A 25,250-nucleotide genomic window follows, 5' to 3' on the forward strand; every position below is an offset into this window, starting at 1 on the left:
CACAACAACCATGCAGAGCCTTCCGTCTCCCTTAATGATACTCAAGCACCAAGGCATTCGGCTCGGGGGAGTGGGGTTTCAGTTGTAATGCGCAGCTACAGAAGGCCGGCTCCGGGTGGGAGTGCCGTAGCGTCGAGCAGCAGGACCAGGGTGGAGGACATGGAGGTGTCAGACGACGAGGTCGAAACCGGTGATCCTCAGCGAGCACTGTCCTATGCGAGTGTGATCTCCCAAAAAGTGCGTATGTGGGCGGGAAAGTTGAAGGGAATCTCCCGTGCGCATATAGATGCTCTATTCGAAGATGACGTAGTGCGTGTTTCTCTGTTGCAGTCGTGGTGATGAACGCTAACTTACACACTTTTCGGAAACAGGAGATTATGTCCAAAGACCAGATTTTGAAGTTGCTGAAAGACATCGACCAGAACAAGGACTGGGCTACTCGTGCGGAAGTCCAGGAGACTCGTCTTGAAAGGTACCTGATTGCTGTGGTGACCGACCATTTAGTGAATGGAACGGAAGCCTACAAGCTCGCAGTGCGCATCCTAGACAACTTTGCGCAGAGGTTCCGCGGTGAGAGATATCCACGAACACGTAGGTGAAGGTGAAGGGAGGAGAACAGGTTACTCGTGGGATTGATGCTGCGGAATCCTGGCGTGGACGTGGTGGAACGAGTTATAAAATTTTCGCAGGTGCCAGCACTCTCATTAGGGGTACGGCCGACGGTTGACAGGCGTTTGTCCGCTTTTGACGTGTGTCGTTGTTTCGTTGTTTCATATTCGTTGTTTCTGCTTTTTTTGCTGTGCTTTGTGATGTTTTCTGCTTTCAAGTCACACATGCTCTTTGTGGTTTTGTTTCTCAAACGTTGTGTTCTCTGCTTTCATACACATACTCTTGTTGTGGTTTTATTTCTCGAACGTTGACGTTCGCTGTTTTGTGTACTTGATTGTACCTTTTGCTCTCTTCAAGTTGCTATATACCTTCAACATGTTCCTTCCGATTGGCTACTCCCCTTTTTGCATTGGCTAACGTCTCACGAACTTCTGCGTACAATGAGACCTGTGAAATTCTGATCTATAGTCCTATGAATCATAACCATGCTTCTATGAGGATCATATGTTACTGCCGAGTCAAATTATCGCATGAACTATAGTGGGCTGGTAAAAGTAGGTCATGAAAAAGTGTAGAGACGAAGACGTGAAACGTATGCAATGACCAAGGTGTGGGAAATGAACGGCGTTTATGCTAGCAAACCATGTCTATCCGGCGCTTCTTCATCGCGGGACCCTCATCAGCCGAATCAACGTCGTCTACAACGATGATAGGGGATTCGCTACGAGGGGAAGGTGCGGATGAAGTTATTGGCACAGGCACAGGAGGCTTTTCTGCGACACTGACAGCAACGCTCTCAGCAGTCGGCGGATGGGCAGCTGGTGCTTGAGATTGGGCACTCTCGAAATCCGGCACCGTGACTAGTTGAGGCGTCCGTGATGGGAGTGGCATAGTGGTAAACGGCCCACCTGTTGGAGGGACTTTGTTGTCACGAGATCCAGGCAGGCCCCCGCGACCACCTCTCGCGCGTTTCGTCCGCCCGCGTCCACGCGTCATTTTCTCCTTCAGATATCGCACTATATGACCTTGTAATATTTCTAGAGCTTTCTGGGCACCAAGCGCCTCGAGCTCTCTGAGCTGCTCTGGAGACAGATGCGAAAAGATCGTGGGAGATAGTATGAGGGTATTATTATGAAGAATGATAGGTTGTGCCTGCTCAGGGTTCGAGGATGAAGGATGCGAAGCTGGAACAGGTCCAACAATGATGGGTAGGCAAACAGATGCCGGTAATGCTGAGAAGGGTGCAGATGCCGCGCTAGATGTCGCACATGCGGAAGATTCCGACGAAGGAGTCGATGCTAGTGCAGGAGCCACATGCGGAGATGAGGCTCCTGGTGCTGGATGCACTATTGAAGTGAGCTTGGATGTCGTGAAAGGCTCTGATTTAATAATGGGTGTAGTTGTAAAAGGACTCGCAAGGGGGACTGTTGTCAACGGATTTGTGTGCGGTATAGAGGTGTTAGAAGACTTGAATGGCAGCGGCGTTGATGTTAGCGGCGGCGGAAGAGTAACGCCTTTTATGTCGCCCTTGACGCTGCGCTTGAGTGCAGGTTCTAGAGGCGCTGCCCTCTCCTTCTTCCTGCCCTTTCCGTCTTTACCACCCGTACTTGACGATGCAGCTTGTGATCTGGCTTCTTGCTCCTCGAAGGTGTGTTCATATTGTTCGTCCACGGACCAATAAAATCCCTTCCCTCGCTCTCCAGAACTCCTCTCCATCTTCTTGAATGCACGGCCGGATGATAAATTGTGTCGAACAGAGTTCTGAAAAGAGGTGAGCCATTGGAGTGTCAGGTGCAATGTCAGAGATAAGATAGCTCACCTCCCATCCTGCACCCTCATTGTACCGGTACCAGTCATAAGTCTCCATCATCCACGAGCATATATCCTGCAGCGTCGCCTTGCCACCCATTGCTTTAATAGCTCGATAACAGAGCTGAGCGTATGTGAATTGAGGTTTTGGGGGCATAACCTCTGGCTTTGGTATAGGCAGGTCTGATTTCTTGCGCTTTTTGGGCGCGGTCTTTACCCTGGGTATACTGTTCGTATTTGGGAGCTGTGGGTCTGGCGACTTTGGCGGCGGTACTGGTACGGAGACGGGGGGCGGCGAATTCGAGGGAAGAGAGGAAGGGGGTGATATAGACGTAATATCGACAGAGGGTGAACGTGCACGCTGCACTGATGAATTTGAACTCGGGGATGGCGAGTCCTCCGGTGCTGGAGGGGGCGGGAGCACGAAATGGAAGGTCCTAGAAGCTATTTGTATTTGAGACCTGATCCACGGTTAGACACGCTCCCGGCTCATGAGATATCAAATACAGACCTCTCCCCCAAAGGAACTCTGCTACCGCTGCCAGACCAAACACCGTCCACCCAAGCGCCGTTTCTGCCTACGACGACGAGAACAAAGCGCTCCTCGTCCTCCTCGTACTCGATCTTGGCATGGAGCCTGGATACACTCTTGAGGGGTCCCAAATCGACATCAACAGGACTGTTGTCGCCAGCAGATGTAGATGCATTGGGTACGCAGCGTCGTCCAATAGTGACTGTCAGGGTCTGAAGATAGAAAGTGATGTTTGGGAAGACAAGAGAATAATATGCGCTGATCTTTGCTGTAGAGTCATCTGGAGGAGGAGAATTACGAAGGACGTCGATGTTGTCCATCTGAGAGTCCAGCGCTGCAAGGGCTGTCAAGGACATTACTTATTGTTGGAGTCGGCGAGTGTCGGTGAGACTGACGTTACTTAACACGGGGTCAAACAAGAAAAATGACCCCTCGATTTCACATTATGTAATTTCAATACTAAACCAAGGGCACACTGGCAGTGTGCTACAACCATGTCGCGAATGACAGAGAAAGCACAGAATGAAATATCTTCTCTAGCCGACAGAAATTTAGACAGCACAGACTCTGATCTGCGTTACATGGCATATGCTGCTCGTCTCAGGACTGCAGTTCGTGCCGGCAGTCGTTACATTGCATATGTACGTTTCTTCGCATCACTCGACTTACTTTTGTTCGTGGTGAAGACTGATCATAGACTAGTGATGTCGGAGAGGCATTTCGTCCCGTAGTACCTCCTTCCATAGTTACTGCATGCTACGGTATTTCATGGCTATATCTGGCTGGGTGCGTGCCGTCTCATTAATCTGTGTGCCGACTAGTGACGAGCCATGCTATCATAATACCAGCGACGTGAGCTACGAAGCGTATAAGACTCATAGACGCGGACCCAGCCCCATAGAAGCCGCCCATTTCTCAGAGCCGACAAGAGTAGGTATGGTGGCCGTCAAACGTGCGGTTTTCCAATCCGTAGCATCAATGTACGTGCACGTTCCTAATTATTACGCCCTTTCGTTGCGATCGTTCTCATTGGATGATCCCATTACGCACAGGGCGTTACCCGCATTCACAATTCATACGGCCGTCAACCAAGCAAAAAAAGCTTTCACGAACGTGCAAAACAAGAGATTGAAGACGTGGGGTCCAACTATCAGTGGACTTGCTATCGTTCCTTTCCTGCCGTACATATTTGATCACCCCGTTGAGACGGCAACGGACAAGGCGTTCGAGTGGATAGAGAAGAGGCTCATTGAAAGTCAGGACACTAGAGAGAAGCCATAATCGTAGTAATTATTCCACTTCTCTTATCTACTGTTTACTCTATGCATCGATATGCTGTCTCTAAAGATTGTTGTCTCCACTAACAGAGTCAGGACTTCCCTATCACTCTGATCATCTGAGAAGTTGATGCTGTTCGTTATTCCTCGGGGTTCACGCCTTCTCTTTATTTACCTTCGAACGCCGGACCCAGGCCGCCTTTCCTGGGACCGGACAGCTAATTCCGAAGTGGGTCCCATGATCAGGAGAGTTCGTTGACCATGCTGACATCGAACTTCGAAGCCTGCACAATCCAGGCAAGTAGTAATTATATAATAGGGAGAACAAACACAAATACTGTTATTTGACAAATGGACTGATGGTCAGCGCAGAGCAAAGCACATAAATATACAATGCACCATGCCATCTATGCAATTAAATCGTATGATTGTAACTTCCTACTCGTGATCAGATAACGATGTTATGTGCGGTATGTTACAGTGTAGTGCGACCGAGTGCGAGTGGAATCGAGCTGATGGAGCTTGGCGGAATAACTCCTACTTCTGTCACAACTGCCGTGATACTTGAAGGAGGTGTCAGGTCGTAAAGCGGATTGAGGATTTCTAGATTGAGCTGTTTGTTGAGGGTAAGTGTATCCCTCGACCGAGTGAGGGGGAAGGACGAAAATATATCGCCAGCTGGTGCTACAGGGTCTTAATATTAGTTTGAGATGAAGGATACCGACTACGAGAAACGTACCGAGCTCGTTCTTGGTAAAACTATCTAGCTGGATTGTTTCGGCAAACTTGTATGTCTCGCAGCAAACGACGACAGGAACGCTGTGCTGTTTTGCCATCATAGCTACGAGGGCCGTGCCTGCACGGGAAAATACGGCGCCGTTCGAATGTAGGGAGTGAGCGCCCACTAAGACTGTCGACACCTCTGTGATGACAGATCCAATGGATGGCAGAAGGAGGTAAGTGCAGGGAATGCCCATGGCAGAAAGTACGGAGAGAAGCTTCTTGCCTATTCCGTAGGCCACAGTATGAGATTACAAACGGGGCTATGATAATAGGGCCTCTTGCCTTCTAGCATTGGCCGGGAATCGACGACCACAACCGAGAATTGCTTCCCATCATCCCACGCACCTACCAGAACTTGTTCTACAACTGAAGATCTGAGCAAATGACTATGAGCGGATGATAACGGGAAAATGTGAATCTTGTTACCGAGCATACGTCAGAATGACGTCTCCGTCTTTGATCTTGGTCCCTGCAGTCTCTTGAATAACTTGATCTGCTATGGTAATTCGTTCGCTGATATAATCATCTATCTTTTGACAAAGGAGATTTTTTGCCTGAAGAGTGAATGAGTCCACGTATGATAGGAACAAATGATTGAGACCGACATCCTGCTCCGGGAGGTCGATATCCGATCCACTGATCTCTAATTTGAGCTCCCGAATGGCATTACCCATAGTGACAGACATGGGGCGGGCAGACACAAGATGAGTGATTTGAGGCGAAAGATGTGTCAAGAGATGCCTCGAGAGCGTATTGTTAGGAGGAGTGACATAGTCTTGTATCACCTTGATAAACGTCAGCAATGTTCGGTAGACCAGGACGATCGTAATGTACAGTTTTAAAGGCAGTCAGGGTGGCAATACAACGCGCATTTGCCCCTACGATCTTGAACTCCGAAAACTGCAATCCGAGGCGGATGATAGCGGGGTGTATATCTCCCTTACTAGGGCCAGGGGGTTTGGGGAGGCCAAAATGGGAGAATATCCGCAAACCACGAGCAGAGTCATCGGATGTGGTTTCTTTTGTGTCCTTCATTGGTTTTCCATCAGGACCTTTTCCACCCTTCTTGACTGAAGCACTAGTGCTTGCAGCAGGTGGTGCGCCTTTCTTCACCTGAGCGGAATTCTGATTAGATCCACCAGGTTGGGGACCAGCTGCTTTAGTAGCAGCCTTTGCAGCTCTCTGACGCTCTTGTTGTTCGCGTCTCTCCGCTTTGGTCATCTGCTTTTGAGACTTGGGGGGCTGATTCTGGGCCTGAGATGATGATGCTTCGGCATGAGATTGAGCAGGAGCGAGCTTGATCGTGGATTTAGATGGAAGAGCGGACATTGTAATAGTTGCAGTTGCGCTCATCGTTTCAGCAGAATATTTGACGAAGTCAAAGGGTTAATGATCAGAGGAACAGTAGACATTACATTCAACTTTGCTTGATCGTTTCCAATCGTACCGAGTCATAGTCTGGGGAACGTGGGAACTTTAATTACATCAGCTTATATTCTCACGGCCATCATTTTGCTTTGTCGTGGCAGTCGGCGCGCCGACGCTAGAGTCCTTGCTCGTGGACGATCACATTATAATCTTCGTTTATATCGGAATTACGGTACAATGGTATGTTCTCTAAAACTTGCGAATTGGGCTTTCATTGACCTTGTTTATAGGGCGTTCCCGCACTGTTCCGTTGGTTGAGCAAGAAATATCCGAAAATTGGTGAGCAACCGGTGCTTAACCGGTATCTGCTTGGCTAACAGTTACCAGTATCATCTGTCGCTGAAGCGGAGGAGGAGGAAGTTCTCGACGCAGCTGGGGATCCTATTAAACTTCCCGTTGACATCACACAACCTAACCCCAATGGCGAGGAATTCGACAGCTTATACCTGGATATGAACGGTATCGTGAGTGATGGTAGTAAATACATTTTTCGTGCTGACCATCCGCACGTACACAGGTTCATCCCTGTACTCATCCCGAAGGCAAAGTACGCATACTTCGTTCTATAAATTTGCTTTACTCCCTGACTCGTCTTCCGCAGCCGGCTCCCGAAACGGAGGAGGAAATGATGCTTGAAGTGTTCAAATACACTAACAGAGTGGTTAACATGGTGCGGCCGCGCAAACTTCTTTTCATGGCTATTGGTGCGCTTTACATTTATGTTGTCTCATACCACGAACTTACTGCAGAGTGCAATTAGACGGCGTTGCACCTCGTGCCAAGATGAATCAACAGCGGAGTAGACGGTTCAGGACTGCTCAAGAAGCAAAAGACAAGGCGGAAGCTCATAAACTTGCTGTCGCTGAGTGGGAAGGTACGTTGTTCTCAGAGCCAATCTATGCTGTATTTCTGACCGATTTCATCATTGCAGCTATGGGTAAGATTATTACCGATGACGAGAAAAACAAGGAATCTTGGGACTCTAACGCTATCACACCCGGTACGCCGTTTATGGACCTTTTAACAGCGTCGTTACGGTACTGGGTTGTGGAGAAGATGAATACTGATCCAGGGTGGAAAGATGTACGTAGTGAACGTTTCCTAGGGATCCTTCTGACTCATTTCTGGTATAGCTGCAAGTCATCATCTCGGATGCAAGTGTGCCTGGAGAAGGAGAGCATAAGATTATGGACTTCATACGCAGACAACGCACAAATCCTGGTCATGAACCTAATACTCGACATGTAATTTATGGTTTGGTGGGTTGATTTCCAGCTATCGTGCTTTGTGTTATTGATCGTATGTTCAGGATGCTGATCTCATTATGCTCGCCCTCGCGACCCATGAACCATATTTCCGAGTACTTCGGGAAGATGTGTTTGCGCAAGACAAAGGTTCCGGGTGCCGAATATGTGGACAAGAAGGTCACTATGCCGCTCAATGTACAGCACTGAAATCAGAGATTAAAAAGCCTCCTCCACCGGAAAAAAAACCGTTCATTTTCCTCGATGTCGCCATTCTGCGCGAGTATCTGGAATCCGAGTTGAATGTGAACAATACGCCCTTCCCTTTCGATTTGGAACAAGCTATTGATGACTGGGTGTTACTCATATTCTTTGTCGGCAACGATTTCTTGCCGCATTTGCCGTCACTTGAGATTCGCGAAGGAGCGATTGATACTCTTTTGAGGATCTGGAAGATGGAGTTACCCAGAATGGGTGGATATCTGACGAACCATGGTCAACTAGTGCTTAGTCGTGCGCAGATCATATTAGAGGGACTGGCGCGACGAGAAGATGAGATCTTCCGTAAGCGACAAGAGAGTGAGTATCTGTGATGTGATCCGTCAACGCCTTAGAGACTTACCATATCTCAGCTGAGCAACGCCAAGATCAAGAGGCGAAACGTCGTAGGATTGAAAAGTCTGGGTCTGGAGAGAACGCCGCGGGCGATATTCAGTTCGCCGCTCCGTCTGCGAAACTTGGTCTGACTGCATCCACTACATCATTATCATCTCTTCCTCAACGTGCAGATAATGCTTTTGCTGCCAAGGCCGACTCTATTGGTCTCGGAGCGCCGCGTAATGCTCAGTCTCTTGAAGTTGCTCCAGTTGCAGCGCAAGCACTGGCTGGTTCGAATCGTGATGTAGTTGCCAATCGAGCTGCTATACGGATGGCGAACATGAGTGCTGCAGAGATGCTCAAGGCTGAGCTATCTGGACTCATTCCTGTGAAACAGAGTGCTTCTGCTTCTAAACCTGAGCCGGTTGTTCCTACGCCTCCACCCAAAACAGACGCTGAGCTTATGGATGACGGAGATATTCCGGGTCTTGGGAATGCTTCATCAGCACTTGAATTCGTTGATGATGGGGCTGGTGACATGGATGTCGAGCCCAATGATCCTGTAACTCTTCCAGCTGATGAGCCTGTAACACCTATCGTTGGTGTCAAGCGGAAGCTTGAAGATATCGAGGGAGAGGATACCGATGAAGTAGCTGGCATTGATGAGGAGTCGTCTGAAGATAACGAAGATGCGTCTTACGCCCTGGTAGTCAGGGCCGATGGCTCAGTTGAGCAGGCCGATAACGTGAGGTATGAAAATGCTGTGAAATCATGCGATGCTGTGAATAACATTTCCTCAGATTGTATGATCCCGGGTATAAGAAGCGATACTATCAGCAAAAGTTTGGCATATCAGAAAATGATAATGATTTCCGTAGAAAGTGGGCGCTTTTGTTATTGATTTCTGCACAAACTTGGCTGACTCTGCTGTGCAAAGGCTAACAAAACACTATGTAGAAGGTATTGCGTGGGTTCTGCATTACTACTATCAAGGGGTGAGCTCCGTCCGCCGATTTGCCTTTATTTGCTGACTCGGTAGTAGCCCCCCTCGTGGCAATGGTATTACCCATATCATTTTGCGCCTTTCGCGTCGGACTTCGAAGATTTGGAAAACATGCAACTCGATTTTACTCTCGGACAGCCATTTAAACCGTACGAGCAACTTATGGGTGTTTTCCCCCCTGCTAGGTACGTCCACATTGAGTATTAATTTTACTACATGGCTCACCAGTATCGTCAGTCGCAAGCACATACCTGAAGTCTTCCACGATCTCATGACAAACGAAGAATCTCCAATTCATGATTTCTACCCATCAACTTTCCAGATCGATATGAATGGGAAGAAGATGCTGTGGCAAGGTGTTGCTCTGTTGCCTTTCATAGACGAGAAAAGGTTATTAGATGCGATGGCCGAGCACTACCCTAAGCTCACTGAGGATGAAGCCCGAAGAAATAGCTGGGGTCAAAATGTCATATTTGTCGCCGATGAACATTCAATATATCCGTTCTTCGAGGGATTATATGGCAAGCGCAAGGAGAAAGAGGTACGCCGTCAGTTTGACCAGAACCGGTTTTGTTACTGACTACAACTACTCAGCCCCAACTCATACCTACCAACCTGTCCAAGGGCATTAGCGGTAGTGTTCTACCAAACCCCGATTGTTTACCTGGCTCGACGTATTACTCCCCTTTGAGTTCCATGGACCTGCAAGATATTAAAAATGATCGTTCTCTCTCCGCATTATACTACTTCCCAAAGCAACTCTCTCCCCATCGATCGATGTTTCTTCCAGGGGTTATAAAACCTGCAAGACAGCTTACTAGTGAGGATCTAGCTCGGAGGGGCCGAGGACATGGCCGAGGGGGCGGTATGGATCGTGGCGGTCGCGGACGAGGTGGTTATCAGAACGGCTCTTACAACAACGGACATGGGTATGGCAGCGCCCATGGCCAATCACAAACTCCGACATCATACGTCTCCTCGTACACCACCACTCAGTCTCGAACACCGTACACTCAAGGGCCCCAGCAAGGATTCGGAGGCTATGGCTCCAATGGACGGCCACCAATTCAAAATTATGGTAATAATTATCCTGGTCAGTCGCGTGGTGGTCCACCCCCTCGAGGAGGTGCCCCTCCCTCGCGTGGAATGCTACCAAATCGCGGTGGCCCTCCCCGCGGTGGTCCTCCCCGTGGCGGCCCTCCTCGTGGCGGTAGTTCCGGGTATGGAGGTTCTACGTCCTATGCTCAAACCGCTCAACAACCGGGATATGGCCGTGGAGGCTACTCTGGTGGGTACGGTGGCAGCAGTGGAGGGTATGGTGGACAGGCGAACAGTGGTTACGGAGGCTACGGTGGGCAGGCAAGCCGAGGTGGCTATGGTGGTTCAGGAGGACAAGACAACGGCGGCAGTTACATGGGTTATGGAAACCAGAATGGCGGACAGGCTCGTGGTGGCTATGGAGGTGGCTACAATGGAGGAGGTTATCAGAACCCTTCGAGGGGCCGAGCCCGAGGATTCTAGAGTAACTTATTTGCATACTACGTCGTTAATATTTTCCTTGGGAGATACTTTGTATTTTAGACCATCGATATATATATTTCTCTGCTTTCTCTCTGATTATTCTGATTATACCAACAAGTGTTCCGTTTACGTGGGGCGTATTGTCTCGTGAATTATAACAAGACGTGTCTGTATAGTATGCTCGCAGTCGTCTTTTATTCTTGCAAACCGCGAGTGCTCGAATGGCTCGTCGACATCGCACTCTCAATAGTGCCGTTTAAAGCTGACCATGTGCCCAGAAGACGCGCAAAAGATTGTCGCGTGGATACTTGAGGATGAAGAGCAAATTAGAGTGATACAGCGTTGCACAATTTACATGAAAATACATTGCGCTTGTTCCAGGATGAAGTCTCCGAGGCTGTGGGCTGACGGACAGGTTAGGAGAAAAATGAGCGATCACACGATCACAAGTAGAGACATAGGAGATCGTCGAGCGCACAGCGCTTCACCGATTGAGAGTCCAGGTGAAGCTCGGGTAGAGCGCAGACGGGAGTGTCACGCGAATTGCTTCCGCGGGATCAAACGTTTGGCTACAATATGAAAATGGCTGTACCGCCCTCAGTGAGGATGAGTCACGGGGAACGCTCAAATGACTCCCTGGTCCTAGTCTTCAACTTAGTAAATGGAAATTTATCATCCACTGTCCTTGAACGGTGCCAGCCGGCATGAGTGATTGAAATGCATTCTGGGTTCTGCTATATAGTGAGAAACATGTCGTCTTACGCACTAGACGAGTGGGCTGAACAGCGGCGTGCGCCACAAAATTTGCAATTCAATCAGCTGCACAGCCTTAGTCCATACATAGTGTCTCGAATTTCCAATGTACTTGACAAAGGCTCCGTGTCCTATTTTGTTAAAGAGCTGCGCCCGTAGTTGATTATGACATGCACGTCTTGTTGTATGTCATTCCGGCTGTATCCGCTCTCCCACGACTCCAGTCGGTGCTTGATGCGGCTACACACAGCATCCTGCCCAACCACTCAAGGTCTCCAATTGCGTACCTCGAGGTTTATTTGATGAACTTTCCATGTACGTCGTTGACTTCTCATCCTGTAATGCATACCTGACCTCGTGTTGTCAATTTTCTGCATCACCACGCACCCACGATACAGAGTCCAGATCCCGACTCTTCCATCGGGTTGGAAATATTCTCTTTGGCAGGCCAAGTTGTGCACAGGTCGAGCTGCACAAGCATAGCTCAGCAGTAGTCGATATCCTGTATGCCAAGGGCAACCGTCTTCCTTCGCCAGTGTTCGAACCCATCTATGATATCACGTGGAAAAACGCCTCAGCAGGAAAAACCAATCTCAAAAAACGCTGCTGAAAGCAGTTCGCACCTTCCTAATGGCAATGTAACACAACGTTCCAGCTTAGGCTCGTCTACCACACCTCCCGTCGTTGCTACTACAACTTCAACTAATCCTCGTGTAACGATAAATCACGCTAGACGCTGGACTCCCTTCTGGCTCTTTATCTGTTGTGCATCTACCGAGTATACTGTCGGTCATCATTACATCATAAAGATCTCTCCCGTGACTCGGACGTTATCCCATCCCTTGAGTACAAGCAATGGTAGGAATGACTGTTTTCCTTCTCTTATGATCTCACTAGGGGAAACTAATACAATGGAGGCACAAAGCCGTTGTTGCATACTTACTTTATACGGGTAGAGAGGTTAAACGAATCATCCGTGGCCTGGCCGGATTGAGCCTCGTGTAGATATCCCGGCTCTCATTGGCTCTGATAGTAAGTCTCATTCCTTGTTCGCAACACAGTGGCGCAGACATAGTGGAATGCCATGGCATATTTGACAGCAGCCGATTGTTTCTGACTGGGACTGAGACATTCTTTTACAGCCAAAATCAAAGGCACAGCGGCGGTCGACCTTGTCCACGATTTTATATCGATATTCATGTCCCAATCCCCTCCCACACCACACGCACTCCCGGGTTCTTAGCCTCATGATGAACTTTGGCTATCTTTGTTTGTTTCCTATCTCACCACGTGTTAATCAGGTGCTGAACAGACAACACAGAAATACTTTCGGACTATGTAACAGTACGTAACATACAGTACAAAATGTTCTCCGTCCCAGAGATCTATCCTGATTCCTGATTCCCCTCATAAGTTGGCGCCGAAGAAAAATCGTACATACACTGACAATGAGATACCTTCCTCTCACACTACTTCCTGTTGTTTATGCGCAGCAACATGCGTTCGACACCAAGCATGAGCCATGGACAGCAAAGTACGGCACACAGGCAGACCTCAGTTACACGGGACCTCTGAGCTACTCCCATCTACCCTACACACGTTGCCTGGATGATTCGTCGACAACCTTTGACATCGCTGTTCTCGGCATGCCATTTGACACAACAACGTCTTACAGACCAGGGGCACGTTTCGGACCATATGCAATTAGATCTGGTTCCAGACGTCAATCCGCTGAGGCGGGCTACGCGTTGGAATGGATGACGAACCCGTACACCCGCGCAGAAGTGATCGACTGCGGAGACGTAAGTTTCAGCCGGTCATAGGTGTCTAAACATATTGACAGAATGTTCAACAGGTCCCTATCAGCCCCTATGACAACGCGTTAGCTGTTGATCAAATGGAAACTGCGTATACCACCCTTTTGGCACGACCCGTGAATGGAAGTGCTAGTGCGCGCACCGCGAAGCTTGCACATGACGGAGTGGAACACCCTCGTATACTGACATTAGGTGAGCCCTGGACCATGGTTTCGTTTGCGGATATGTAATTGATCATGTACTGCTAGGCGGAGATCATACCATTGTGAGATAGCATGATGCACTTACATCCTCCGGATTTCACATGTCCAATGATCTCTAGGTGCTTCCGATTCTCCGATCTCTTCATCAGGTTTATGGACCCATATCTGTCATTCACTTCGATGCACACATCGACACCTGGCCGAGCTTGGGAGGCATTACCGAGCAGTCTAGGGTCACGCACGGGACATTTTTCACATTGGCGTTTGAGGAAGGACTCATGTCCAACACCAGCATTCATGCTGGGATCCGGAATAAACTGCAGGTCGGGGCGTTCCTTGTGTCTTAAATTGGCTCGAGCTCACGCACTTTAAATGAACAGGGCCCTGAGCTGATCGAACACGATGAAGAAGTTGGATTTGAGCTTATTATGGCTGAGGATATCGACAACCTTGGCACGGATGAGATTGTCAAGCATATCCGACAACGCATCGGCAACTCTCCTGTTTACCTGAGGTATGTCTCAAGCAATGCGTTGCTGATCACAATATTGATTCCCGCCTCAGCTTTGACATCGACACTATCGGTCTGCAGATGTTCCAATTGATCACTAATCACTGTATACTGACCGCTCTCTGATAGACCCTAGTCAGGCACCTGCAAGTGAGCGCAATATCACTAGGGGAATTTTGAGGTTATTGACGCCTAGGTAGCTGGTACACCAGAGCCTGCTGGATGGACCGGTCGAGAAACCAAGCGAATCCTTCGAGGTCTTGCTGGATTGAATTTTGTGTAAGATTCTTTTTTTCATTCACGGGCCTGTATAAACAGTTGATGTCTCATTTGTAGTGGGGCTGACATTGTCGAGGTTGCTCCAGCATACGATAATGGTAAGATCTATCTCCCTAATTTTGAATTGAGGGGGCTCACAGTCCAATCCAGCCGGCGATATCACTGGCATCCTTGCTGCTGGCCTTGCAGATGACTTCCTCGCCCTGTTGGTCACCGACGAGCCGCCTAAACGGCAAGTCAAGCGAAGGCAATCACTCACCGACGAGCTCTAGAACCCAGAAGACGGCTTTCTGTCAACACTCATGCTAGGTTATTGTTCCAAGGCAAGGCACTGTTTCACAACAGAATACAGAGGGTATCTGAGTAGATGACGTCCTACAGTCAAAATTTTCATGGTCCATTGATAAAAAATATGCAGTACATAGACAAGCTTATGATTCCGAGTAAAATTCCGTTCATTACAAACGCAAGCGCTTGTACACGATATTGACACTATCTCTTTCTTCTGTCGTTGACGCAAATAAACAGAGCGTATTAAGTCAGACGTAGGGCCTGCCACGATGTTGTAACCAGGTCCTAACACAATGTCTCCGATGAAAAGAATACAATGCTCGTGCTTGGTGCGTAAAACGGCACCTTGCACTATGATATGCTTAGAAGTAGAAGATAAAGAACTTTTGGCACGAGCTTGCGGATAGTAGCAGCGAACGGGAATGTTCTGCTGCAAAAACATATTGGGAAATGTCCGTGTCAAACCCGTGATCTTGCCTTGTTCCAGTGATGAATGACTACCTCGAGTGACTTTTCCACCTACGATGAGAATAGGCAAAGCAGAATTGCTATCACCGAGAGATCATAATTCCTGCGAGAATAGTATGAGTAATGTGAGCATGCTGCGAAGAGCTGGAAAGGGAGGAACATCATTGGCAGCCTGAGATAGCCTAGATATAATTAAAGTCTGAGTAACAGCACCATCAGTCATTACTGAACCGATCATAACGTGCCGCATAAGTCTGTGAATGTGTCCAAGTGCGGGCATCAATACATAGTCAACTATACACGGGAGTAGCACAATAACAATAAAAAATATCAACAGTCCCACACCCACCTTCTTGCAAGCTTGTTATCCCATCAGTGATAGTAGTTATAAGATGCATGGTTGCGGTGTGCGCCACTGTGACTTCTGAGCCTGTCACGGGACCCGGTCGGCTCGAGTTGATCGCCAAGATAAGACACAACATAGGTCAAGTATAACGAGTACTTCCGCTCGCGTTCGTTATCCCTTTCCGATTCAGGAAATGAGAGCTCATTGTCTACAGTCCCTGCGTACGGGCCTGACCATCGCTCACGGCCCTTGTAGAGGACTACCTCTACCCTGCGGGGACCGAAGAAGGAATTGTTCCACAGGTTGATCAAATCTACAACAGCCGAGTCCCGTGAAGGCGAACAACCCCCGGCAAACTTGGGAAGGGGCAGTTTTCCCATCCACGCAAGAAAAATACTCTGTAACAAAAAATAAGCTGATACGTCACTGAAGTGGTGTTCATAAGCACGTACATTCATAAATGCGCCCCAATCCTGGTGGTAAACATCATGGGTATCGAGCACCGATGGCATGCTTGGAATCTGGTTGGAAAATTGATCCATGCCGTGAATCCTTATCATACTGAACGGAGTGTAAGCTTGAGTGGCATCCGGTGGACGGGCGAATGGATGAGGAGAAGAGTCCGACATTGATTCTCTGTGAAAAGCAATGATGGGCATACGTGAAGATGAATAAAACTCTGGCCCGGTGGGTGCATTTGGAAATGGAGAGGGTACTTGTAACTGGGGATCCAAAATAGGCTGATCCTCCAAGGCATGCCCATGCGGGTATACAATTTGCGGAGGGATAATATGAAGTGAAGGAGTGCGGTGGAAGGAATAGGGTGATCTCGACTGCTGACGACTCTGGTATGGCGCACGTGGGTGAGTGCGAACATCAGGTGAAGGAGTGTGGTGGAAAGGATAGGGTGATCTCGACTGCGGACGACTTTGGTATGGGGACGGCACGTGGGAAGCAGGGCGTGAGTGTGACATTGGAGAGGGCGCGCGAGCACTATAAGGAGAGCGCCCTCGGACGGAAGACAAGGATGCTGCCAATACGGTGGGATCAGGTCCACCAGGGTAAGTGAAATGGGGGATCTCTTTCAGCCTTACAGTTAGTAACATCGAGCGAGCACCCAGAGGCATATAAGACGCACGTTCGTACCACTTCTTAGATACCACATCATCTTCCCTACCCGAAAGATCGAGAGCAAAGGATCCTGCCGCAAGTCCCTTATTCGCATGCTCAGTACTCAATGGTCGTGAGACAACACTCAGGTGATCCGAGGACTCACTGTATTGGGGAGCTGAGTGCCTGTTAGTAAGATCTGTGTAGCATCGGTAGGGACCCATTGGAGACCATGTACAATTCCTTGGGAGGTCTGATAGCTGTACACCATGATTGGATCAGGCATCTTGTCAACATCGATTCGTAAACCACTTGCCTTACAGGCACCGCCCTGCAAGCAAAATGAAGTGAGCTTAGCAACACGTCTTAGAGATGCGTTCATACCTGAAAGGATGCTTTGTAACCTGACCATCTGCACTGTTAGTGCTCGTCGTGTAGGTGATAGTTCCAGGTGTAATCTGGCCATTTGCAGCCCAACTATGTGCAATGTGAGAATGATCGGGTGGGTACAACTGGGGTTGCAGCTCGTGAATCCTGAAACCTCCTACTCCATCCACATCCATTGTGCACCCTGTTAATGAAGGAAGCTGTTTGAAGGGAAGAAGATCGCAGTGATAGGATGTGATCGTCGCTTCAAACGTTTGGGCGGCAAATATTGCACTCGAGCCATACCTCAGGCTTCAGGGTAGGTCTTCCCCCACCGGTGACATAGTATTTCTGGAAAGTCAGTGATAATGACAGAGTGGGCGAAGCGCCTTACCATGCTGACAACGACAACCATCGTGACTCGTCACTCAGACTCCAGAGCATAGCCTACTGGCCGCGGCCGCGGTTGTGTGTCATGCAGTCTGGGAAGACTGCCGTGCCTTGGATAAACTATGTAGTTATGTGTCTTATTAGTATCAGCCCTACCTAGCTATACAGTAGTTATTCGAAGTGGAGTTCATTATGGCGCCTACTGTTTAGCTATAAATAGCTCGAAATGGCCGGAACAGACGGACACAATGAAAGCCTGGGTTGTAAAAATACCGCTGCTCGGCCTAGGCAATATTACGAGTACATATTTGTATTCGTATGGATGAACAGTTCGTAGCTATATAGTATATATATTGAATATCGAATCGGGGATGGGGAAAATATAATGAGTATTAGGCTATAGGAGTCAGCGGAAATTATCGGATGGAATTGAAACCGGAAACCGCCAAAAAAACGTAACTGTGGTCAAACTGTAGCCGTCACGGTAACAGATTGACTCGACTTAGTCGCTCCTTAATATTTAATAGTTGGGAGACAGTGAGCTACAAGTGGACATTTTCTAGGTATTTATGTTCGATGTAAAAACGCGGTGTGATTGGAAAGTTGACCTCGATCAAACCCTCCTCACGTATCTTCTCCCATGGTTTAGATAAATTCTGTTCCAAGTAGACAGTCTCAAACCCGAACCCAACAGCAGGGGTGGTTGGGCTGAACCGATCTACCAGTTGGCATCTGAGGGGGATTCCGGCTGACTTGCCCTGCATCTCCACAACCTCACGGACTAATCCATCCCTGACAAGCGAGTAGTTGATGATCCCAAGCGCATATCGATACCGACCGTGGCCCAACGAGTTGTCGACATTGATGTCAATCTTGATGTTGGGATACAACAGGCATTCGAATGTGATGCAGGCACTCCCTGTTCCAGCAGCCTTTGAGAAAGGGAGACTGAGAGGGAGGATCACTAGAGGCACCCGCAAGCCGAGACTGGTCATAGTCATCTCCAGTCGCCCGCCACTATCCAACTTCAACTCTCGACGGTTCATGAAGCTCCTTGGAGATCGAGGAATAGCACATGAAGTGCGATGTTTTGCAGCCTTGCCCTTCCAATTGAGGACAGAAGGGTCGCCAGCCTGCATGATGGCTTCGATGAGCCTGCAGAATGCGCGGTCTCCTCCTTCTCCATATGCGATTTGCAGGCTGACGTCGAATATACCCATCAGAGAATACGCTACATCTTCAACCTTCGTTGTTTTGCGTCTGGCTGCCCACACCATCCGCTCATCCACATTGAACGGACGTGGATTGAACTGGCAGTTGATCTTATCATGAGGAATACCAGTGGCCTTCTCCAGAGTCTGCAGTATTTTGGTGGTAGCTTTTTGTTTGTCGTTTGAATCATTCGTCATAGGCTTCCAGTGCTTATTGAAGAATTTGATATGGGCGGGTGCAAGGAGTTCTTGCAATGTCCAGCCCCTTTCCGTCCATTCATCTCGCAATATATCCTCGATGGTCGTGCTTTTTGCTAAATGGACGACGCAAATAGCAGAATTATGATACCACCGAAACATGGAGCGAATGGACTCGTCCAGCTCGGCACTGCTGCTCTTGTCGATACAGCAGGTATCTGACCATGCAAATTCCACGTTTTGCTTCCTGGCCTGTTCACAGAAGTTCTTCAACTTTTTGTATCCAGGACCCGTTGCTGTGCCCGCCTTCATTTCTTCGTACGTTGGCTCTCCCGAATCCAGCCATCGGTGAGAGAGAATGGCATATCTGACAACTCGGGAGGGTTTATAACTCCCAAGATTCGTTTGAGGGACAAAGCTCCGAAAGTGCTTCCTTACATCATCACGCTCCACAAATGACATGTCTGATAGGCGTATGAAGCGGATCGGGATGTGGTTCATCACATATTGGTCGAACTCCTCGAGGAGTCTTCCTGCGACATCACTCATGGCGAATGCCTGGAAGGGCCACAAATGAATAAGTTATGATACGACAGCATTTTGATGATACATACCACACGTGCTACAACTCACCTGCGTGAACGTCAAGAGATGTTCCGCAGCTGGCCTGATATTTGTTTAAGGTTTATAGGTCCAGCGGCTACAGACCATCAGGTGAGTTTAGCGTCTCAATTGTCCGAAAACGCATTCGGCTTACCTCGGGCGAGTATAAAATGCTTTGAGTGACGATAAACTTGATGATGCAAAGAATGTGATACTAAACGCCGTGGTTTTGAAGATCACTACGACCTACTTGTAGGCCTGTAGGTCTTGTGTTCGGTGTCTTGTCGTTGATTTTCTATCGTATCTTCCTTTATCTAACCACGATATTATCGTGGGTTTGCGGTGATTCAGTTGAATGACGTGCACTGACAGCACGTCTATACACGGTATTAGAAGTCCAATACGGCGGTCTATCTCTTTGACGCTTGTCTCCTCCGTGCATCGGGGTACGGAATGGCCCGTCCTGCAATACTGTAAGGGTTTACGGCGTGCGACTAGCGAGAATGTGGTCTAAATGATATCATAGATATAAGGGCATCATGATTCTGGTGCAAGAGCACTTAGGGGCAGAGACTCCGGCTGGGTCACCTGCTTTAGATCTCTCGACAGTCCAAGCTTGAGTTCTCGGAACCCGGTTCCTTATCTATGTCACTACCTGGAACCTGTGACCTCGCCCAACCGGTAACAAATTGATTCGCAGTCCGTAGTAGTACAATGACAATGGAAAGTTCAAGTATCAACAAATTCGACGTTACTGGATTCATGCACTGCATGTTCTATCAACCATAGTAAGAATTTCCTGGAACAGGCATATCGCGAGGCGCGATGTAGTTCAAGTACAACGCGTACTGCCTCTCGCGTTCCTTGGCCTTTTTCCTGATCTTCTTTTCCTTCTTGCGCCACTTCTTTTCCTCCTTCTTCTCTCGGCGCCTTCTCTTGGATTCAGCGAGATCAACGCCGCGACCGTAGTACTCGTCCTCAGACTCCGAAGAGAGAGAAGAAGATTCTGACGAATCAGAATCAGAATCAAAGTCGAGGTCAGGCATTGGAAGGTTTTTGTCCAAGGTCCCCGTGTGTGGACCTGAGCGTCGCTCGCGGCCTTTGTAGAGGACCACCTCAACGCGACGGGCGCGGAAGAATGAATCGTTCCACAGATTGATCAAATCTGCAACAAGTGAGGTCCGCTTGGGAGGGACTCCCCCCTTGGAGAATTCATGAATGGGCATCTTGCCGGCCCACGCAAGAGCAAGATCCTGAAGTAAAAGTGAGCTGATAATCCAATGAACAAGTCTGTCACCACGTACATTCATGAATCTGATCCAGTCCTGGTGGTAAACGTCATGAGTGTCGAGCACAAGTGGCATACGAGGAATCTGATCGTAGAATTTTTCCATCTCTTGAATCCTCATTACGCTAAACGGAGTGTAAGGTTGAGCGGCATTAGGTGGACGGGAGAATGCCTCCGGAGCAGCGAGTTGTAACGAATCTCCTCCGGTTGCAGCGCCGGGCATGCGAGGGGATGAAGGGAATCCTGCGTTAGGCATACGGGGAGATGAAGAGAATCCTGCGTTGGGCATACGGGGGGATGACGGGAATCCTGCGTTGGGCATACGGGGAGATGAGGAGAATCCTACGTTGGGCATACGTGGAGATGAAGAGAATCCAGGTCCAGCAGGCGCACCGGGCATTGGAGAAGGTGCTCGCGACCGGGGGCCCCCGATGGGCTGGCCTTCAAGGACATGCCCACGGGGGTATACTGATTGGATTTGCCCAGGGGGGACAAATGGTGAAGGAGCGCGGTGAGGAGGAGGATAGGTCGATGCCTGTTGACCATGGTATGGGGATGGTGCCCGGGACACAGGGCGTCCGTATGGAGAAGGTGCACGGGGTGGCCCCGGCGGCATTGGAGAAGTAGCACGGGGCACCGGCGGCATTGGAGAAGGCGCTCGAGCACCATAAGGAGAGGGTCCTGGTCCCCCATAAGGAGAGGGTGCTCTGGCGCCATATGGAGAGGGCGCTCTGGCACCGTAAGGAGTGGGTGCTGTGGCACCAAAAGGAGAGGGCGCCCTGGGACCGGGTGCTGCGGCCCCATAAGGAGAAGGCGCTCTGGCCCCATAAGGAGAGGGCGCTCGGGCACCATAAGGAGAAGGCGCTCGGGCACCATACGGAGATGGCGCCCTCACCATGGGATCTGGTCCACCAGGGTACGTGGAAGGGAATTCTTGCGGCCTTATATTTGGTGAAGTGGAGAAATTACCTACAGGTCTGTAAGGAGAGGCTGCACGGTTGTAAGGACCAGCTCCTCCAGTTGTAGGATAGCCTGTTGGGCTACTGTATGTGGCGGGAGGGGAAGAGTATGCCCCTGCACCACTCTGAGAAAGCTTTCTGGGCCTTGCAGCGAAGGAAACCTCCTTGCGCTCTATGTCGAGACTGTCGAATCTGCGGTCAAGATCGGCACTGCTGTAGGTGCCGTATGCAGCGGTCCCCGGAATGGAGTATCCAGAGGGAGGTGCTTCTCCGTAGAAGCTCTTTTTCCGTCCTCTGACCTGAGTATCCCTCTCGCGCGCCATGCGGATATCTATTTCATCCCTTTCGATCTGTTTCGCAATGTTCTTGAGGGATGCCTTCTCTTCTTTTTTTTTGCGCTTCTCCTCAGACCGTTTCCTGAAAAAGGTTTAGAGTCTGAAGCAGCATTACATCGAACGAACCGTACCACTTTTCAAGCTCCCTCTCTTCTTCCCTGCTGAGCTGGCCGCGATTAAAGGATGCAGCGAATTCCTGATTCGCATGTTCAATCAATGGTCATGAGCAAAACTCAAGCGATCTGAGGACTCACTGCATTGGCAGGTTGAGCACCTGTTGGCAAGATCTGCGTGGCTTCGGCAGGGACCCATTGAATGCCATGCACAACACCTTGGGGTGTCTGATAGCTGCACATCATAATCTGATCAGGCGGTGCGATCTCGTCAACATCACAACCACTTGCCTTGCAGGCACCGCTCTGCAACATCGATAGGTTACGATAAAGCTAGTTTGTGAGACAGATGCCGATCATACCTGAAAGGATGATATGTAACCTGACCATCCGCACTAGTGGATGTCGTGTAGGTGATAGATCCGGGCGCGATCTGGCCACCAGACGGGGGAGAATATGGCTGGGGCTGCTGCTGGGGTTGCTGCTGAGGTGGAGAAAACCCTCCTGTTCCGTTCATTGTACACTCTGGTGAAGATGAGAGAAGCTGGGAGAGAAGGGAATCGCACTGATAAGAGGGAATTGTTGCCCTTCATCTAATAAATTGACCCTGCAGCCCTACCCTGCCTCGTGTTAGGCCATATCGAGACAATTGCTGGCGATGGCCGAGTTTTCAGCGCTGATTTTGCTACTATCGGTGACAAATAGAACGTGACCGATAGTAGGTACTTGATATCTGATCGGCTGGCGGAACGAACGCATGCCGGGTGGGTTCAGTACCTTTATCAAGATCATTTGGCTCTCAACTTACCTGGGACCTACGGAGCACAGAAATTCATCTTGAACGTACTTCTAACAGTCTGTACTACCACTAGATGATATATGCTTATCCATCTCCAAGGAGAGATGTGGTATAACAAAAACTTGACTTCAGATTTCAAAGTTCAAGTAGCCGCGCAATCATGGCAACTATAGTTAGCTCATGCTCGATATGATATATCAATGATCTCGTGTGGCAACTGATGCATGATGGAGGGAAACATCATAATTTGGTTGACTTACCTAATCTCCGGCCGACCTGCATTCTCGAGCGCAAATGAAAGGGCGATTTCGTCGCGTTGAACTATCAATCTGATCATGGCCCAAACAAGAAGCAAAGTCTGCCAGAATGAAACCCATAAGTGCGTATATACATAATATGTGATGACAGACTGGATCAGGTGCTTCCGACGTACCAAGATGTCATCATTTTATGTGACGAAGCTCCAGTAAGATTGGTTCCTCTTTTGAATTCGTCTCCAAGAGCTAGATGCAACATTGCTAGGGTCTGGTTTGACTAGGTATTGAAGCGACGAATCGGGGAGTATACGTCAGGATCTGCATAAATCTACCTGGCCATCATTAATGATTTATGATACTAGAGGTACAAGTGGTCACCGTTAGCACTCCTTTGGGAATGAAGTATCCCTGGTGGGCTCATAAACGTCTTCTGAGGGTAAATCATGTATGTCATTGCTTGGACTTTGATGGATTGATGGCCTGCTTCTCAATACCACGGCGAACCATCAAAGCACTTCATTTATAGGTGCAATCAGAGATTCCCCTCGGTCAGGTCGTGGGTAGCCTGTGCTTTTTGTCAAGCTTCGGTGACCAAGCCTTATAACTAGGAAGAAACAATGGTCTACGGAGATCAGTTTCTCTGCCATCGCATCGTAAAGACAGCTCACACTATCAGCCTCCGGTATACAAACGTCATTCAGATTTCAATTAAGAAATCACATGGCGTCTGGGCAACCCACCTCACGATGACCTGTGCCTCTCTCAGCGCCTTCCCCTCAAGCAATCAGATGCAGTGAAAGATCGAGAAACAATACCGTGAGGTAGCGTTACTTTCTCAGCATCAGACAGGTCGTCGACCATTTCTGACGAAAAACTGTTGGAATGACGCTTTCAGGTACCAACAACGAAGGTGCCTCACAAGTCACAAGCCGTCAGCACCGTTGCCTAATGTTGAAAAAAGTATAAACACGCACAGACATACATGATAAGCCCACTACGTGTGTCAAATGAAATGTTCGGAGTGTTGAAAGTCTTGTGATAAATGCTCTCGTCCTCGTCCTCGGCAATAGTTGTATTGTGTGCACGGTCCGCTCTGCTAACAGATGTTTATGATCACGGAATTCTTTGAGTAATATCCCTTTAGGAAATGGCACACCTTGGCATCGATGGGTGCACGATGTTCGCCTAGTGCCAACAGTACGGCGAATTTTTAGGCGGTACGCTTAAACCTGTTGCCATATTTCGACAAAACAAGGAAGTTCTTCCATCATCTATGAAATGTAACAGTCGGTTCCGCGGAAGTAATTCGGGGTATAGTTACTGCGCTATTCGAGCAGATCCTTCGCAAGCTGCCCTGAGTTGATGATACATGAATCAAGCATGGTATATTCACTGCAAGTTACACAAGGTGTCAATCGTTGACGCAAGTTTGTAGGCAATAATTTACTCTTACCGTATCACTTCTCCCTACAAAGTGAATGCCAGCTGTGGTCTTTCGGTAGCTGAGTCTAGTACGCGGTGGAGTTGGGTCTCAGAAACTGCGGTATTAACGCATGCTTCACGAGATGGGACTCTCGAGCATCGGGGTACGCCAACGATTCTCCCTTTCAAACTTCTGACACTCCAGCTGCGAGAGGAAGTGGCCGGTAAGCGGATAGCACCATTCGGTAATATCATACAACTCTTCACGATACTCTGAATATAGTGGTGGACTTCCCGGAATGATTAAGCGATGCACCCATGACTGCGAGTTTGCCTGGAAACGCGGCTCCTAGGAAGCACTTGACTTCCTTTTCCGTAGACTGTGACTGTGCAGGGGCGCCGTGAGTACCTCCATTTTTTGGAAGAACTCACATCCATTGATTTTGGCGTCCAAGCTTCTTTGTGGTCATGTCGAGATTTTGTTCAATTTATTGCTGTAAATGAAAGCAAACAACCAGCTGTCGCGCCGAATTAAGTTCCATGTGGTCAAACGATTAGTCTTGCGGAAAGCTGAAAGCCCGTGATGCTTCTGACTATCACGTATCTCCGCCGAAAAAATGACAATGTGCCATTAATTTCCCTACAACGGAGATGTCGATTATTGCCATGTGGATTGAACATTGCTCCCAAAAACATTCACACTTGTAGAATATTCAGTCGCTTTGCGA

The 25,250-nt window shown here is 48.9% G+C and overlaps 1 protein-coding gene across 1 annotated transcript; it reads right to left on the minus strand.

The window, feature by feature from the left end:
- Positions 1-15,243: 15,243 nt before the first annotated feature.
- On the minus strand, positions 15,244-17,558 carry F5891DRAFT_1087339 (uncharacterized protein). Its single transcript, XM_041363480.1, has 7 exons — positions 17,342-17,558; positions 16,966-17,298; positions 16,898-16,912; positions 16,748-16,841; positions 16,610-16,685; positions 15,924-16,552; positions 15,244-15,869 (listed from the first exon to the last, which is right to left on the minus strand). Exons 2-7 carry the CDS (start codon positions 17,142-17,144, stop codon positions 15,498-15,500), a joined length of 1,365 nt encoding a protein of 454 aa, XP_041216387.1. The 5' UTR covers positions 17,145-17,298; positions 17,342-17,558; the 3' UTR covers positions 15,244-15,497.
- Positions 17,559-25,250: the final 7,692 nt, after the last annotated feature.

This window comes from Suillus fuscotomentosus, assembly GCF_016647785.1.
Source record: "Suillus fuscotomentosus strain FC203 chromosome Unknown F5891scaffold_341, whole genome shotgun sequence".
In the NCBI taxonomy this organism is placed as follows: domain Eukaryota; kingdom Fungi; phylum Basidiomycota; class Agaricomycetes; order Boletales; family Suillaceae; genus Suillus; species Suillus fuscotomentosus.

Bases quoted from the DNA above. Each gene is read 5' to 3' on its own strand.
- F5891DRAFT_1087339 (XM_041363480.1), bottom strand. From the start codon at position 17,144: ATGGATGTGGATGGAGTAGGAGGTTTCAGGATTCACGAGCTGCAACCC. The intron at 16,553-16,609 runs GTGCGTCTTATA...TAAGGCTGAAAG, and splicing joins ATCTAAGAAGTGGTACGAAC to AGATCCCCCATTTCACTTAC. The intron at 15,870-15,923 runs GTACGTGCTTAT...TTTTTGTTACAG, and splicing joins ATTGGGGCGCATTTATGAAT to AGTATTTTTCTTGCGTGGAT.